Source organism: Magnolia sinica, chromosome 18 (genome assembly GCF_029962835.1).
Source record: "Magnolia sinica isolate HGM2019 chromosome 18, MsV1, whole genome shotgun sequence".
In the NCBI taxonomy this organism is placed as follows: domain Eukaryota; kingdom Viridiplantae; phylum Streptophyta; class Magnoliopsida; order Magnoliales; family Magnoliaceae; genus Magnolia; species Magnolia sinica.
Window position 1 is genome coordinate 6,533,601 of NC_080590.1, and position 19,552 is coordinate 6,553,152.

The 19,552-nt window shown below is 40.4% G+C and overlaps 1 protein-coding gene across 3 annotated transcripts; it reads right to left on the minus strand.

The window, feature by feature from the left end:
• Positions 1 to 6,397: 6,397 nt before the first annotated feature.
• Positions 6,398 to 18,823, minus strand: LOC131233311 (uncharacterized). Of its 3 annotated transcripts, XM_058229972.1 has the most exons (9): positions 18,482 to 18,821; positions 12,599 to 12,726; positions 12,396 to 12,467; positions 12,073 to 12,215; positions 11,860 to 11,974; positions 11,695 to 11,775; positions 10,055 to 10,192; positions 8,357 to 8,444; positions 6,398 to 6,693 (listed from the first exon to the last, which is right to left on the minus strand). In XM_058229972.1, exons 1-9 carry the CDS (start codon positions 18,735 to 18,737, stop codon positions 6,569 to 6,571), a joined length of 1,146 nt encoding a protein of 381 aa, XP_058085955.1. In that variant the 5' UTR covers positions 18,738 to 18,821; the 3' UTR covers positions 6,398 to 6,568. The 3 variants fall into 3 exon arrangements, with proteins under 3 accessions (XP_058085955.1, XP_058085957.1, XP_058085956.1); XM_058229974.1 differs by lacking the exon at positions 11,695 to 11,775 and having other exon boundaries at positions 18,482 to 18,823; XM_058229973.1 differs by lacking the exon at positions 12,396 to 12,467 and having other exon boundaries at positions 18,482 to 18,822.
• Between the last annotated feature and the right edge of the window lie 729 nt (positions 18,824 to 19,552).

Sequence of the window (19,552 nt, forward strand, 5' to 3'; positions counted from 1 at the left end):
TCATGAAAGCTCTTGTCAGTTTTATTGGTCCACTGGAACGGTTCTTTTTTCATGCAATCTATTATAGGCACGACTATGGTGCTAAAATCTCGCACAAATCGATGATAGAAAATCACCAACCCATGAAAACTCCTCACCTCATGAATGTTTGTCGGGATCGACCATTCCCTAATAGCTCGCACCTTTTCATCGTCCACACGAATGCCTGTGGACGTTACAACAAATCCTAGAAACAACAAGCTATCAGTTAAAAAACTACACTTCTTCAAGTTGAGGTACAACTTGTTAATTTGTAGGACCTGTAGCACCTGCCTGAGATGTTTCCTGTGCTCTGCCTCATTCTGGCTATATATCAATATATCATCAAAATATACTACCACAAATTGGCCAGTGAACGGTTTTGAAACTTGATTCATCAAATGCATAAAAGTACTTGGTGCATTCGATAGGCCGAAGGGCATGACCAGCCACTCATATAGCCCTTCCTTGGTCTTGAATACCGTTTCCACTTATCACCGGGTCGAATACGAATCTGATGGTACCCGCTCCTTAAATCTAGTTTAAAGAACACCTTGGCCCCTTCTAACATATCGAGCATGTCGTCCAACCGTGGTATTGGGAACCGATATTTGATAGTAATTTTGTTGATTGCCCGACTGTCGACACACATACGCCAGCTTCCATCTTTTTTTGGCGTTAATAATGCCGGTATGACACATGGGCTCATGCTCTCTCTCAAGAGACCCTTACAAATCAATTCCTCCACTTGCTCCTGAAGTATCTCACACTCCTTTGGACTCATCCGATAATGAGGGCGATTGGGCAGGCTAGCCCCAGGGACGAGATCTATGTGATGTTTGATGTCCCTCATGGGGGGCAATCCATTAGGTAAATCCTCAGGCCAGACTTCTTTGAATTCGTTTAGCAACAGTCTTAAACTTGGAGGGATGTTTGAGGGTTCCTCTTCCTCGCCCTTCACTACTATGGCGTATACCTCGCCGGTTTCCTTGGATTCCTCCATGAAATCCCGAATGGTCAAGAGGGAACTCCCCTCCACTTTAGAGGCTTCAGGATGGTTCTTTGGTGCCATAGGGGCAAGGATTATTTTTCGACTATCCTTGACGAATACGTAAACATTATCTCGTCCCCGATAGGTCGCATCACGGTCCGACTGTCAGGGTCAACCGAGTAACATATAACAAGCTTCCATATCGTCCACGTCACAAAGTATTTGATCCTTATAATTTTTGTCAATTGAAAACGAGATAGTGCATTGTTCAGTTACCTTGGTCTCATTCACCTTTTTTATCCAGCCAGTTGAGTACGGGGAAGGATGTTTCATCGTTGGTAGCCGCAACTTGTCCACCATCACTCTCGAGATAATGTTCTCGCTATTACCACTGTCTATGATCATATCACAGACCTTTCCGTTGACAGTGCACCGAGTACGAAATATATTGTGTCGTTGTGGATGTAATTCCTTTCATAGGGCATACAGTAATCGCCTCACAACTAGAAATTCGCCACGATCCTCACCCGTCACTTCATCGCCACATGTTATTTCTTCAGTGGTTTGTTCATGTTCATCAAAGCGATGGTCTTCTTCTGCAGCCTCATCTTCAGTGCCCCCTCCGTTTATAGTCAAGTGTGCTGCGGGACGTTGAGGACAAGTGTTTGATAAGTGGCCTGGTTAGCCATAGCAGTAACAATTGTTCGACTTTGGCCGAGCATAAGGATTTGGAATCCTACTCGAACCCGCTGTTGTGGGTGCTGCACGTTGAAGTCTGGATGAGCTGCTCCCCGTATCACGGTTTGCAATTGTAAGAAGTTAAGGTACTGAGTCTTTTCCTCGTGGCAGCACTGGATCCTGCGTGGGACCCACAATGGGAGGTCGAGTTGAAGGATATGGACAAGCAGGAGCTCTTGCAAGTTGTGTTTCTGTCTTACCCACCAATTGAACTGTTTCATCCACGGTCCCGACTGGGTACATCTAAACTCGATTATGATTTGTCGATTATAACCCTCTTATAAATCGTGCCACCTTCTGTGACTCAGATTCTGATAGATTGTTTTGTGTTGCCAACCACTGGAATTCTTCAGTGTAATCTGTGATAGTTCGATTTCCTTGTCTGCAATTTTGATATTGCTGAAATAATATCTACTCATAATCACTAGGGAGAAATCGTGATCGAAGAAGACGTCTCATCCGTGGCCATGCTGAGATGAGCGCCTTATTCTAGCGGGCTCGTGAGAGTTGTAATTGTTCCCACCATGCAAAAGCACCAGATTTTAATTTAAACGCTACCAATTTTACCCCTTTATGATCTGACACGTCCATGTAATCAAAATATCTCTCTACTTCGGTTAGCCAATCGAGAAAATCTTCTATACGTAATAAACCGTTAAAATTATAAAGTTCAGCCTTACCTCGATAGTCTCTTTCAACACGATCTAAATGATCACCTCCATGGATTGGTCGTTGGGCAAAACCCTCATTAAGCTCCTCGTCGCTAGAACTTGAATCATCTGGTGTAGCCCTACGGTTTGCCACTGGTAGTGCTCTACGAAAATCGGGATTGTGTCGTACAGCAATCATGGGTGGTGGAGCCACCATGGGTGGGGGAGCAACCAAAGGTGGTGGAGCACTGCCTAGGGCTCGGGACGGAAGTAGCGCATCCGCAAGACGGTCGAGAGTTGCCTGCAGCCTTTGTATAGTCAACTGACTCTCCCGGTGGAAAGCTTTCATTCTTTCCAAAAGATAACGAATCTCTGGATCACCATCCACAGGATTTTGATTCATACCTTCATTGTTTGCCATTGGCCCAAGGGGAATCTTCGCTCTGATACCAATTGACGCAGGGATGAACGTGATGAGGATAACTACTCCGAATCCACGGAGCTTCTCTGAACTCCTCACAGAGACTTCTCGAATTCACGAGGAAAGAAAGCAGAAAATAAAAATAAATTCTAATAAATTCAAAATTGATTAATTGATGAATAAAAACGAGTTCACAACCCTTTAAATAGAGGTACTAAGCAATAGGAAAGAAATTAGAATCAAACTACAACTCAAACTCCTAGAATCCGCGACTTACTATAAATAGTAAACTTACTATTTATAGACGGTCATGATGTCTACTAGTGCGCAAGGTTTTTGGCCAAAAATAGTAAGTGTCCTATTTGGCTTCACCAAACCGTTCTCCTAATTATTCTAAGCTCTTTGCACGTTGGGCGCAACTCCTAAAGCCCGGCGGATGAAGAGTTATAATCAAACTAAAACTTATTATTTATAGTAAAAACGAAATTAAAACGGGGAAATGACCGTCGATCCAGGGGTTTTTCGCAATTCTGGGCTGCACAACCCGGCGTAGCGGGTTTGGTTGGCTAAAGTAGCTCGTTCTACCCCAAAATCATATATTTTACATCAAATAACTCATTCCGGATTGCGAGATATGCCCGATCTAAGGTTCGACAGTCCGGATCACTTCTGTCATCGACCGGGCCTTTTCTAATCCATCTTGGCCATGAAATTGTCCGCGACCCGTTCTACATCAGATTGGAAGGGATGGGAAGGTTTAATCCCAGGATTGGCCGGGCGTGCCATACAAACTCGATATAGCAATCCCATGAATCTTAAGACAATCCACTGACAAGACCATCATTACCTTGGATTCAATGCCATCCACCCTAATACCATTCAATCCCTTCCAATCCACCTGGCCAAACATGCCCTAAATGGTATGGAATTGCATTAGACAAATTAACATCATTATTACACAATAATTACATGTCAGGAAATATCCTACATTAGGGATCAAATTATTCTTTTAGGAAAAACACTGTATTAATTGAAAACTGTGTGGTGGACCATGGAATTATAATCCACAGACTAGATTTAACCACAGATGGTGGTCACCTGGAGCATGTGCAACTTGAATATCACATTTAAAGGGCACATATGGATGAATGGCATCAATAAAATGCATGCATCAACATGGGCCCCACAATTGTAGTGGATTTCAAAATCCACTATAAATCCTGCAGTATTGGCTGATGTAATACCTGAATGAATCCAATTCTTTAGTCATTTTCAAATGCAGGATGGAATTTGCACAGATTAAATGCAATTTCATACCACCTAATCCCATATTCCAAACAAGCTAGAGTTTTACCTCACCAGCGATTCTTATGTGAAAACCTTGTTGTGCCATGGTTGATGGATATCGCCTTTTGGAGGTAGTTGCATCAGAGTACTGATTGAGTTAGGTGTATGCCGTTTTGATTAAACATGTGCAGGTGGTTCATGCACGTGACAAATAACAAAGATGAAAAAAAAAAAAAAAAAAACTCAATGAAGAAACATGGTTTTTATTTTTTATTTTAATTTCAAATTTATTTTTTAAAAAATAAAATTAGCAAGCACAAAGGACTTGCACTAAAAGCTTTGATAATGAGAAAGACCTCATTGAAAGATTAACTAACAAACAACTACAAATAATTTATGTAAATTTCATCTCCCTCGGATTTCTGTTTATGAAATGTGATGAGTTAGTCCCTTGCTAATGAAAGATGAAGTTTGCTAGCATACAGTGTAGCCTTTGAATCTGGGGTTGTCTTTTAATGATCCAAACCGTTTATCAGATGGACCTTGCCTTGACTGGGTATAGCTGAAACATAACAACTCTTAGATTGGAATGCTTTAAACTTTCGATCATTTGACTCTTTTTTCTTTTGAATATGGATGGTTCTGATTTTTTTTTATTTTTTTGGGCAATCCCCGTCCACTGAGGCCCATCATATAAAAGGTTTGAATGATTACTAAAACATTCCAATCTACGATAAAACATTCCATCAAAGGTTTGGGTGATTGAAAAGGATTCAGTCCTCATGAAAGACTCTAAAACATAATTAAATCGTTAATGTTCAGAACTTAAGATAGCAAAACAAAAAGGTTTGCCAGAACCGTGTACTGTTGTAGGATCTATGGGGACTAGCCAATGGATTTGGGTCATCTTTCAACCGTTATTTGATGGGCATTGCCTTGGATGGGGAACATTAAATAAACAAATAAATAAATAAAATGAACTCTTAGATCGGAAAATTTTAACCCTTAGATCATTTGACTATTTTCTTTTGAATATGGACAGTTTCCTTAACCTTTGAATAATTAAAGGCTTGATATATTTCAACACAAGATTTTATTTTATTTTTCATATTTTGGTGATCCTTGATCTACTGGGAGGCCGATCATATAAACTGTTTTGGTCATTGAAAATGACCCTGATCTAACAGCTAAGGATCCCATGTACCCTATTGCAATATGGGATGTACTCTTACAAACCTTTAAAAAAAAAAAAAAAAACATGACAAGATTTTGATAAGATTGTTGAAGGAGAAATTATATGTATAAGACATGCAATCCCATTATTGCTCTTCATAATATGCTTAATGTTTTCCAATTTATCAAACACACTTCTGGCATCCGATAATGTAGGAAAAAGAAATAACATGCATCTCTGAAATTCACTAGGCTGGCACATACATTCTTAGTGCGTGTGGAGCATCTGATGGATGCTTAATAAGGTGGGTGCCATCATGAAGATGGCCTCATGAAAAAATCAGGCCAATCAACTCATTAGATGAGCCACTTATTTAAGAAACCAATCACAGTTTTCATGTGTGTGCATGAAGAGCATCTAACCCGTGCATAAGGTGATGCATGACAATTAACCACTTGCTCTAAAAGCTCGAACTGATAGAGCATGGCGAAGTAATCCCTTTATCTCATTGCCCAGGCCCCACATCCCCACATCCATATGTCCTCGGCCGAACCCTCCTCGTGGGCCCCAAATCCATGGGTTCTGCCACCTTGTGGTCGACAAATCACATGGGTTCCGCCTCACATGAGCCACCCGCCTCACATGGGCCCAAATCCATAGGTTCCGCGGGCTGCCCACCCCGAGTGTGTCCCCACACCCCACTCGAGCCCGGTGTGAAAATTCCCCAGCATTATAAAGTCAGTGCTACTGTGAATGGGCTTAGTGAAAATATCAGGCCAGTCAAGAAAGCAATGAACCATTTAAAAGGATCTGGCTTGCTTCATGACTTGCCATCATGGAGATCAGGCCCCGGGGCCCATCAGGCCCTTTACGTATGGTTTAATCAAGCCGGACTTGGTCCCAGCCCCAGGTCTGGCATGGCCATCTTTTATTTACAGAATGCTATAAGGGGGTGATGTATATAAGCCTTGCAGGACGGCCCAAGGACAATCCTACTCATTGCCATTTCATTCTCTCAGCCTCCACAAGAGTTCTCCTATTCTTCCTCCATGACTATGAAGATGACTATGGTAAATAAGGAAGAAAGAACTGAAAAAAAAAAAAAAAAAAAAAGGGACTGAGGCTGATAATCGATCATCTATGCTTTCATCACAGCAATGTAAACTAAAAATACATAAAGAGTACATCAACCCTTTTCAAAAAAGAAGAAGAAGAAAAAGGCAAACCAAAAAAAAAACAAAAGCCTTCGATTGAAATACATATTAATGTCAAATAAAAGACACTACCATTCAAGAATTTAGAAGCTTGCCTGTTTTCATTTGTTGTGCTGTAGAAGGCGTGTGCACATGCTCCACAGATTGCATCTTGCTTGCAGCTACCTTCTTTCCCCTCTTCAAGCTCAGAGATCCTTCAACTGTGTATACCAAAATGGAGCAAAACATAATGACTCTGCATTCAATTTGATGAAAGTTCACGAGTAGAAAACTTCATGATTCACAGAAGTGCAGCGTCCCACAGACATGGCCCCCACAGTTTAGTTATCTGGCAGGCCCAAAAAATCACCAGATCAGAAGATCCTAGCATCCAATCTTTGGCCTTGTCTCCATTACAATGGCGACCATTGGTGTAGTTGCTTATCAATCATCTCTTTTTCGGTCATCAGTGAAATGAATAGGATTGTATAATTTTGGGAAGTTCTCCATCTAGTGGGGCCCATTCCATCAATGGTGCGGATCACCGAACCACAGGCACCACACAAACCAGCACCCACATTTCTTAAGGCTAAGGACGGATGATAGAACAACAAGGAAGAAAGAACAGAAACCACAACCATCAAAACTCGCCTTCATTTGAATCAGACAGAAATGCAACATGCAGCAACCCGTAAGATCTCTCTCATTGTAAACCCTAGGGCCCTGTTTGGTATATGCATAAAAATGAGTTCTCATTTTAGTTGATAGTAGTTATTTATTAGAGTCAAAATCTCCAATACATAACTACTGTTAACTAAAATGAGATGAACTCTTTTTTCTTTTTTCTTTCGTTAGCTTGTTAGTACACCCACTGTCAGTTCACACTTCACTGATAGCCACCCCCAAAATGAGATGAACTCATTATGATATTAGAGATCAATATCTCCAATGCACCAATCACTGTCAACTAAAATGAGACGAACTCATTTTTATGTGTCTACCAAACAGCCCCTAAACTTTCTTCGAATATGAGATGTGGATAGCATGTAAAGTTTAGGTAGCCACGACTTGAATATTGTGCCTATCTCTAGGTTACAAATAGAGAAATAATCCAGTGCTCCCACAGCACTATAACTGTAAGTTATCTTGCTCGTAGTTGCATTGGGATGCTTGGACAATCCACTCAATCAACCTGGACTGTCCATTGGGTGGAGCACACATTTCATGGGCTGCCAAGAAAAAATTACACTAATCGTATCATCAGATACATCTGTAAGTTGCTTTGTCTTCTGTAGCCATCCATTTCCCAATCCATGGACGGAATGTTTACAATGGTCCGATAGAAGTGATTCATTACACAAGAAGTGATCCATAATAAACCGCCAATGGATGGTTCAAACTATTGATCTGACTTTCTTGTAAGTGACCTTGACCATCAATTTTATAGGCCATTGATTGGATGCTTCAAACTGTCTGATTGGTGTGATTTTTACATGTTAGCCCGACAAAAATATGCTGCACCTAATGAGAAGTTGAGGTGGATCAATTGGACTGTCCAAGTCTCCCAATGCAACTTGGAGCACTGGATAATTTCTCTCAGAAAGAAATTTGCCAACATTAAATTGAAATGCTTGGTGACAGACCCCAGAAACACAACACTCCTGTTTCGTGTGTCTACCCTTTTGTCCCGCTATTTCTTTAAAAAACGATTTCTGTGATTTGCATGTGAAGGATCACTAGTTATTTTAGTAAACCCTTCCAGCATGCAAGTCATGATACTGAAAGGCAACCACAAGAAAAGGTGAAAAGAAAGTGAAAATTGAGCGCTGTGTTGTTTAAAGAAAAGATCAAACAGATCATGCTGTGCTGAAATGGATCGCATACCTTGCCATTCCCACACGGTTCTTGATTCACCTTTGACCAACTTTGGGTATTGATCTAACCGGGAATCTTCTTGCACCAACTCTTCAACCTATGTTAGAGAGGTCAATATCATTAAATAACCCCACAATAGCATCTTTAAGAGGATAGTTCAAGTGCACACTACTCACTACACACCATTACTGCATGAGTTCCTTTGGGGACAACGCAGGCATGTACAACATCAGGACCGCTCCTCTGGCTGCAGGAACCACCATATGCTGGCCATAACAAAATATCAGGCACCATCAGACATTCCTGACCACTTGACTGCCATGGGGACCAAATCAAGTGATAAGGATCGTCAAAATATCAGGGATCATTGTTTCCTCAAATCAAGTGATAAGGATCGCCCATCCGGCTTTAGTTTTTTGGGCCATGGCCCATTGTCATATATGGTGGGGCCTTCTGGATGAGCAGCCCAAATCTTCTACATGCCTGCCCCATGTCCCCACAGAAAATCGTGTGAAGTGCACATTCAAGTCACGCGCAATAAGCCTTTCTCATACCTTTTATCCTATACATGAAAGTATAGAAACCATTCGCAAAGTTGTCAGTGTAATAATACAGGAGGAGGTTGTTTAAACTTAAACCTGGTAAGTGCTAATACCAAGGTTTTCCAAAACGGTTGCGTAATGGTGTTAACCGTGAAGACCTCTTTTTTTCTTTTCTTTTAAAAAAAAATAAAAATGGTGGTAACTGTTAAGTGTTATGGGGTCATAACGAACGTAAGGAAAAATTGATCCATAATGGCCCCATAAGGATCCTGTAATGGCCATAATGGGCCAAAATAGGTTTTTAAAAAAAAAAACTAACACCCATTACGGCCCATATCGTAACAGTAACGGCAGTGGCCGTTACGGCCACCATTACTATTATGGAATACATTGGCTAATACAAGACTTGTTTCTTGTGGAGGTTGCTAGGCACTGGTTTTTTAACTCATTGCTAAGAGTGTAAAAGTGGTGAGAAACCATTTCACCTCACTCACAGTAAGCTAAATTGTGCAGGCCCACCCAATAACATAATATAGTCAGTTGCAACTTAATGGCAATGCTTCTTAGCAAAGGTTGAATTTGATTTGTGTCCGAGTTCATGGAACAATGAACTAAATCCTAGAGAGAGAAGATGCACATGAACACCTCAACTTGCAAACAACATTGTGGAAATGCAAGCTCCACTGGGCTGACAAAATATGAATAAGCCTAGAAACCAATGCATGGAATTATCTAATCAAAATATCAGCAAATATTAGGGCTGTCAATGGGCCGCACTGCGCTTGAGCTGAAATACTAGGCCCAAAAGTTAGGCCAGTTTATTAATTGGGCTGGGCTCAGTGTGTCTAAAAGCCCATTAGCATGGTCCATTTAAAGTTTCAAAGGAGATTTTTTTCAATATCATGCATGATTGGGCACTCCTAATGAACAGCCTAGATCTTGGACAAAAGAGGGTGGCTGGGCCATGCATAACCGTATGGGCTGAGCTCAGGCCTGTTTGTTTTGGCCCATCAAGGGCACAAACCAGACTTGAGCATGGGTTTTACTTTGTGGGCCAGGCTTCGACACACCTCGGCCCAGCCCATTGACAGCCCTAGCAAATATCATCGACTGAAAACAATTCTAGGAATGAATAACAACATGCTTCTATCAACAAGGAGAATACCTTTCTCCACAACATAGTGTCCTTCCTTTCCCTCGGCAAAAGTAGATGATCGCGTAAGTAAGATGCAACAACCCACGGTTCACTTTCACCTTTTATTGTCTTTGCCGTCATGGCATTTTCTTCAAGTATGTCACAAACCTATCAGAATTGCACAAGCATCTTGAATGTCAATCATTTGCAAATTGCAGTAAATTATGTAAGCATATCCAAATAAAGAAACAAGGAATGTTGAAAGACTGTTGTATATTATATGTATGGGTACACATGAGTGTCCATGTGGATTCATGGATGTATTCTACTGTGGCACTAGCACGTATACTAGTGTGTACATTGTGGACATTCTTCATATTCCAGGCATATGCCAAGGGTATTTAGGTTTTCCAAATGCGTTATTAAATGCAAAGTATTGTTAGAATGGGTCACAGAAGTATGCTGCTTCCAAGTAAAGCCATATGATACAACATTTCAAGCATAATCTATCACATGATACTATCAAAAGAAAATTAGAGCAAGCATCCAAATGTAGCATCTGGTTGTGTTAATTTTCTGAAACATAATTTACTATATCAATTGGTCAAGTAATGGCTCCTCCCAGATTACTGTTCACTTCCTAAGTTCTATATAGGGTTTTTCTTAAATGAGAAATAAAGCCCTGACGCATCAGAATGTGAATAGTGTTCTGATGTGCCAGTTTGAGTGAATGGGGTCCAAGTTACATGATACAAAATGTTTATCTGACAGTGCCCTACATAAGTCGCCTATGAGTATATGGTTAATAAAAAAAACAAATAAAACAGTCCAGAAAACAGGGCACATTTGATAACTAAATTCTTCGAATCTGGAATATTTTAGTGGTTTTCACCATCCATGGCAGGGTCCATCAGTTTGCTGATCACCTAACCTGGAGCCCCAGTTGTACAAGTATCAACTGGATGCATCAGGACACTTTTCATGACAAGTGAGATTTAGATATTTTATTTTACTTTAGGGTGCACTTGGTTACACTAAATATCATCAAATTTCATGATTATTCAGTCTAATTTGTGCAAAATATCATGAAATTTCATGATATTTGGTGCAACCAAACGCACCCTTAACTTGAAATTTTCCAAAAATAGTTCAAGCCAAGGTGCATTGTTAAGATTAATTTAATCACTAGGTCCCACTTAAACGGCAGTCTACCTGACCTGGATCTTCACACTTGGATCCATCACATTTTTTAGCCAAGTTTTCTTACTTATGACTTTCTAGTAAACACGATTTCTCACATTAATTGAGAGGACAATTCAGATCCTAACACTTCAGCCAGACCTCGTACTGATAGAAAAGATACGTTCGTTGGAAAGCTTACCCATGCCCTTAGAACTTTAATCCTTTGAGTATGAAGGTTCTCGTTCTACTCTAATAAAATCCTCAGATTGTCAATTGGAAAGGGAAAGGCAAAAACTGAAAAAGATATAAAGAAATAAAAATAAACAAGAATAGAGCAATATAAAATACAGAGACATGATTTTCAATAGCTATTGATCAGGAAAGAAAACAAAAATTGCCAACTGCTCACAGCCAAAGCCCGAATAATTGATAGGAGCTTCTATTCAAAGCAAGCTAGAGAGGCCCCATGCTCAGTCCAATGGGTATACCTGTTCATAAAGCTGTTCAGCTCTAGTTGATAGATAATGACTGCGACGAACCCTCCGGAGAAACGTCATGAACAATAGAAACTTTAAAAGTTCAAAGCGATGTCAGTGAATTTGACACCTTGACGGTATGAAGCAAATGGGAACTTTCATTTTGCAGCAACTTACCAAGGCACAAATTGGCAGTACAAGTACAGCATGCCTGTAGATCCATTGACGGATACAGCAGAGAAGTGGTTTATAATGTTCTGCCAACCAATCTGGACACTTGAGTTCTTTGATCCTACATGGAGTACAACGAACCGGAGACATAGTTAGGCACAAGTGTCTAGACCTGCAATTTTCCCAAGTGAAGATAAAATACTGCATATACGGATATACCCATCAGAAACTGTCCTTGTTTCCAAGTAGCTTTCCATGGTTTCCATTGCCTTTTGTTTTGAGTAAAAAAAAGTGTCATTTTTCCAGCCAAGGTTCTTCGACTTGTATTCATCGAGTTCCTTCAATATATCCGCCTTCTGAAACTGGCAAATAAAAAAGTCTTCTTAAAAATAAAGATATTGCAGCATCCTAGCATGGAAGTTCAATAGCAGTTACTTGAGCATGACAGCAACAAACCAATACAGGTATATTTTATGATCTTCATATAGAAAATTCTTACACATAAGCTGTACGAAAGTCAAAGGATGGCCATGGTAACCGACCCAAATTGTCCCGGAGCCATCGCACAAATATCGAGCATATGCTTCACAGACATGATATTCTACCCATTCTGACTGCATCAGCATAACATATTATTCATTACAATCAACAAAAGATATGAAAAAGGGAAGGTAACCACAGTATTTTACAGTCTTGAACCACAAATTCAATAGGTCAGAAGGGAATGAGATTGTTGAGGGCATACAAGTTTCTTAGCTGTTTGATTGATTTCTCCATCTTCTACGCATAACCTCCGATGCTTCTTATACCCAGGAAGACACTCCAACTTACCTTTAGAACACTCTCCATTGTTTGGACAAGGCTCACAAAAATCTGTAATAATATGCCATGGTAAAAATGATATGGGCTATGAGAAAAACCTTGATACTGTGGCAGAGTCTGATGGATGATAACACAGGCACTTATAAATTACTTAGAAATATCATTTGTGGCATACACTTAATTCAAATTAAACAGTCCAATCTATGTATACAAGTTTAGATGTATCATAAACTAAAAATTACAATTATTTTATTGTCTTACTATCAGATTTGTGGACAACTACTGGACAGGTAAAAATGAAAATATCCAGTGGATTTATTTCAATAAATAAGCGTCCACAAAACAGAGGCTAGGATTGTGCAACCAATCTAATTTTTTTACTGGAACTTGGCGACAGTGAGTTCCACGATTTAGCCAGTTAAATATTAGTTAATGCATGACACATGTTCCATTTTGAAGTGCTTGTGTATCAAGCGTCATACACAGCCGGAGTATCAAATAACTCCCCTATGGCTAAACAGGCACAAACATTTTTTATGAAAAAAAAAATTGTTTTAGATCCAGGCAATAACAGTAATGAGCAAAGGTTTTGGATCCAGTGCGTGTCCAGTTCCATTTCATAAATGGCAACAACCCAATAAAATCCATGGTTGGAGCGCTTTGGTGATGGATCCAGACCACCAATTAGACAATCAACTCTTGGGTGAGATGAATTTAGCATTATTGGGCAAGTGGGTTTGGAGATTTGGGATAGGAGAGGGTTGTTTGTGGAGGGAAGTAGTAGTAAGGTAATATGGGGTTCATGAGGGCTCATGGTGGACAAAAGACTCTTCTCTGTATAGGGCATCATCCATATGGAAAGCGGTGGCCTCGCTAAAAAAACAAGTTTGGGAAGGGATGGATGGCTTTCTCTTTGGGGAATGGTGAAGACAAGATCTTGGGAGGATATTTGGTTAGGGGACCAAAGACTGAAGGAGATCTTCCCCCATTTGGCGGGGATTTCGCCTGAAGATAATTTGAAGGTGGCAAGATGCTTTTCTTTTCAAGGGGATGCAGTCATTTGGGCACCCCCTTGTAGGAGGAATCTGGTTGAGTTTGAGGTTGAGGAGCTTATGAACTTGCTACAATTGCTTGGTAAGGCCCGCCCCCTAGTCTTCGAAAGGGATTCCTTGAGATGGTTACATGACAAGTCTGGCAAGTTTTCAGTAAAATCTTTTTACAACATGATCAATGGTGCGTCTAGGGATAATGGCATACATTTGGAGTTACGGGGCTCCTCCAAAGGTGGCAGCGCTAGCGTGGTTAGTGGGAAGAAACAAAGTGCTCACGGTTGACAAATCTTTGCAAGAGAAATGATGTTACCGAACATGTGTCTTCTCTGCTATCAGGACGAGGAGTTGGTAAATCATCTTTTCATTCATTGTCCTTTTGTAAGGAAATTATGGGAAAGCTTACTAATCTTGTTTGGCATTAAGTGAGTTTTGCCAGGCTCTATTGATTCTCCCCTCTTGTCATGGCAAGGCAGGGGTTAAGGGAAGGTCGGGAAAAAGGTCTGGCATTTATGCTTGCTAGCTGGGATTTGGTATATATGGTTGGAAAGGAACAATGGCTGCTTCAGAAATCGGCTCAGAGACATCGAGGTGGTCTGTATTCTAGCAAAAGACCTTGTAAAGGAATGGACCATCGAATCTGCAGGCATCGGGATATCTCATTTATCTGAAAGTTGGGCTGATCTGTAATTTGTTTTTTTTCTGTTTTTCCCTTTCTTTTTTCTGCTTTTCTTGTATTCTTTGGCTCCGGCCTTTTAGCAACAAATTCATCATTGTTCAAAAAAAAAAAAGGTCTAGAAGAGATTCTATAGACCAAATGGTTAGCAAAAGCCAATTGTGGTAACTTTTTACCATCAGCTCATCCATGTGGTGGCCTGTCAATTGGTTCATCCAATTAATTGAGGGGCTCTTTGGAGATATACAATTAGTCACTTCCTAAATTAGTCAATCTATTAATTGATCCCTTCATGAACCTAGAAATTTATGATTTAACAGCTTTTTCCTGTGAAGTTCATGATTTAACAGTTGGTGTTGTTGGCTGGTCCTATCAAACTTACATTTTCAGATAATGGTCCACGTCAATTTCTAAAGCCCTTCAAAAACCACTTCAATTGGATGGGCAAGACCATTTAAGAATGGCAATTGCAACTGAAGGCCTAAATCAATCATAATACAGAAATGTCCTATTGTGGATCTAAACCATCCATCATCTACAACCCAACTTTGATTGTGCATGCCTCTTAGTGACCACCTTGATTGGATGGCTATAACCATCATATCAATGATCGCCAAAATGTATGTTCCACATCGAACATAACAATAATAAGTTAAATAACTCATGGAACAATCATCATGAGGGTCCCACATTGGATTGTCCACATCTATCAATAATCATTTTGATCAAAAATTTGTTACCATATGATCCACTGTTAGTAAAATGGACAAGCAAATCAATCATAGCAATGGTCCAACTCGATCTGGACCATGCATCACATTCACCCACCTCAGATTGCCAATATCACACAAGAATCACTTTGATTGGACAATCCAAACAACCGATTGATGTAAAATTAAAATTGATGGCCCAGATCATATAGTGAAAATGGTCCAATAACACATTTGGACCATCCATAATGTGAACCCTGCCTTCGAATGTGCATATATCTCAAGGATCACTTTGAGCTAATAATCCTAACCCTATGATCTATTATAAGTAAAATGAATGGCCCAATCATGGTAACAAAACTCAAATGATCAACCTAGATCAACCGTTATATGGATATTGCATACTTGCATGAAGTGTGAAGTGAAGCAGCAACAGATTTGGGTGTGTGAGAGTGAGGAAGCATTTGTTTCAAAATGTCAGCAAGTTTAAACAGCTCGAATGCGGGAGCAAGTGCTCAGGTTCAAAGAGTGTTATTAGAGCGGAAGCAATACCTGGTTAGAAGGATCATGCAACTTCTCTTAGGAATTACTTCGATTTGATTATTCTAACCATCTAATTGATTACCAATAACATGAAATGTTCAAACTGATAGTAGAAGAAGGCTCCAATGACTAACATGCACCGATCCATGCGAGCTCTGCCTTGGATTGCTTATGTTTCTAAAGAATTACCATGATCAAACGATCCTAATCATTCAATCAGCATTCCAAATTGATTATAAAAAAGTATAATTGCTGATATGGATTGTTTTCTGGGACACCTTCAATTGCCCATGTATCTCAAGAATCAGTTGGATGTGATGATATTAATCATCTGATTGGTGGCCAACTAAACGGATGGAACTGATTAGGGGTGGCAATGGTCTGTGTGTCCTGGGCCAACCCTAGGGCCAAGGCCACACCCTAAACTTGGCATAGGACCAGGCCCAAGCTTGAAACCTTGGCTAGGCATCTGCACTGGAGCCAGGCTGGGAGTGGGCTAGTGATGAGCGACCCAGTCCAATCATCAAGTGGGTCACCATTACACAAAAAGAATGAACAATTTAAAGAAACTTGTGAGAAATGCCCATTCAATGTAAATGAGAGTTTAAATGTGATCTTAGATCCATACTCATGTTTCAATGATCAAAACCAAGATCAAACTCACGGTGGATGGAGGGGATAACCCCAAAAAACTCTTAGATTGGACTTCCAAACCTTTGATCATTTCACTCTTTTCCTAATGGAGCCAGGGCCTTTTTAGCCCGATAAGACCAGGGCCGGGTCAAGACTTAGTAGAGGACTAGAGTCAGGCTAGGGCCAACCCCGGCCCAGCCCATTGCCAACCCAAACCCTGATTAATGTTAGGAAGAAGAAGAAGTGCAGACCATCAATCATTTTTCCCACCTAGGATTCTTGTATCTCTTATTTGATTAATGGCAAAAGAACTAATAGTATGCCTTGATTATGAAGGGCCCAATCACTGATTTGCACCAGCCATCACAAGGACCCCACATTCTATTGCCCATGGCTTCTGAAGAATCACTTCGATCTGATGAACTAACAATAAGGAATTGGTGATTTCATAAATTTGGGAATTGCATTTCTATTATTTAATGGTGACTTCATCAATTAGGCTCCTTCTGCCACTTGCCTAATTCACAATTCTGGTAAAATGCATTGTCTGAATGTCTCGGCAGCGTACTTCTTGAATTTGGCAGTTATGAATTCGGTGTCAATACAAAAACCCTTCACACATTTATGAATCTCATTGATTTCAGCATTGGTACATGGTACATTTGCTAATGGCACACAGGTAGGATCCAGCCTCAGAATACAAACTAATCTAGACCCTCAAGGATCTACTAATATCTACATGTTCATGATGCTCAGCTGAATTGAAGTGCAATACTTCAATTCAATAAAGTGGATACAACCGAGTGGGACAAGTCCAACTCGATTCATAATGAGAGGTCCACCCCCAAGTAGGAATTCAGATTGTTTCAACTCCAACTGGGAACACATGGAATTGCAATCAAGGTTTGGTCGGCAACTCACCTTTTGAGTATCAAAATGACCCCACCTCAATTTTGGCCATTCCTTCTATGTCTAATCCAGGTATTGCAATTCAGTCCAACTGATCATCCACCCCCAGGCCTGTTCCAGATAGGAAGAATATAAAATGTGGATATGAAAAACTAAAAAGCGCAGAAAACAATGGAAAAGAATCCATGGTCAACGGTTTTGTTTTGCAACTAAATTTTCCATGGAACTGATTTCTTTTTCCTTTGCTGTTGTTTGGATAGAAGCTTTTTATTGCGGAAAATCAAAAGAACCCTCAACAGTCGATTGGTGTCCCCACTAAAGAGAGGAATGCACATGGATTAGCTTTTCTGGAAGACATCAATTCACTCATTTCAGAGGTAAAGCATAATAATGACGATCGATTTCCACAGTTATATCCACGGAAATCGATTTCATTTCCAACCATTTCCAGCTTTCCAAACATCCCCACTCTGTCTACTTATATTTGCACAAGACATGAAGCAAGCAGCAACATATTTGGGTGTGGAAGTGGGGAAATGTCCTTTCAAAAAGTTATCAAGTATAAAAGGTTAGAAAATGGGAGTGGAAGCACAAATCTGAAGTGTGATTCGAAGCAGGAGTGGCACCTAGTTAGAAGAATCTTGCAACTAGCACACTGATTTTTAGTATAGGTCCAGTACAAGAATTCACAATACGTATTTACCTTCATAGGCTCCACCACGTGGTGATTAGAACGGCAAACGAATTCAAGAAACAAGTGAAGGGGCCATTACAGAATACACAACCCCAGGCTATCCATAGTATCTGCAGGTTTTCAATTCTTCCAAGTACAAGTCCTGCTTGAGTAGCACAGATCATTGGTACGTTGTCTCCCACCGTGGATGGACCGGTACCAAAAAAATCACCTCAAGAGGAGAATCATAACCTTTTGACTCATTGCCTACAAATAGACAGCTAACCAGGGAAATACAACAACGGTCCACATTCAACCGGAGGAAAAAAAAAAGGCCCCCAAGATTGGTGGCTAGGATCTTCCAATCAGGAAAAAAAAAGGCCCCGAAGATTGTGGATGGTGGGACACAACTGAAAGACGGTCTGGATTACTGCATCATGGCCAAGATAAAGATAGGGAATTGATATCAACAACCACCCAGATTAATTACCGTACACCCATTTTCCATTTTGGGGATTCAAACAGTACAAAAATCCCGAATTTGAAAATGAAAGTATGTAACCAATAGCACGAGAAATTTCTACATCTTGAATTTTGAAACTGGGAAATTTACCAGAAATCGAATGATCGTGGAAGAATCCGGTCATGTTGTCGCTGTCGCAGAATGGCTTGGGATGGCGATTGAAGATGGTGAAAACGTAATTGCAGGCGATGACGACGGAGGAAGCGATGGCAACAACAGTGAAGAGCTTGAGAAGATCTTCTTTGGAAGGGAAGAGAGAGGGAGGAGGCTCTTTTAGTAGGAATGGGATTGAAGGAGGTGAGCTTTTCTGCTTTGGTTTTGAGCGTTTTCTTGTGATGGAAGACATGCCTATAAACCGAATTTCTCAGACACAGACAGAGAGAGAGAGAGAGAGAGAGAGAGAGAGCGCTGAAGAGAGCTTCTCCTTATACTGCGCACACCGTCGGAGCTTCTCCTTACCGTACTTGGAAGAACTTTGATTCTCCGACGGTGTGTTCCGTGATGGATGATAAGCAAACACTCACAGTTTACTTAAATTTTATAAATTTCATATTAAACTGTTCCACATAATATTTAACATTTTAAATATACTATGGTCGGATTGCGTACTGAGTAAACCCTGTGGGGCCTACGGTCATTCATGCATTTCATCCGTTCCGTCCATCCATTTTACCAGATAATTTTAGGGGTTCAGTCCAAAAATGGAGGTATCAAAAACTCAAGCGGAACACACCACATGAAACAATGTGAATTCAACATCCACCCTTGAAAAGTTCTTGGGGGCCACAAAAGTTTTAGATCAACCTTATATTTGTTTTTTCCCTTCATCATGTCTATATGATCTTATGAACTAGTTGGATGACAAACAAACACAACTGTAGGCCTTAGGAATGTTTCAATGGTGGAAATCAATACTTTCACTGTTTCCTTTGGTATAGTCAACTTGAGCTTTTAATATATTAAAATTTTGGTCTCAACCCTTAAAATGATCTGGAAAAACGGATGGAGGGCGTGGATAAATTAAATGCATTCACGAAGGCCCAACAAAGTTTACTCAGTGCCCTAAGAGCCTACTAAGTAACTCGGTAAGCAATCCGATTCCTCAAACAAACGTAAGGGTATTTAGCTATCTACCTATTTAGATTGGTGGACACTTATGGG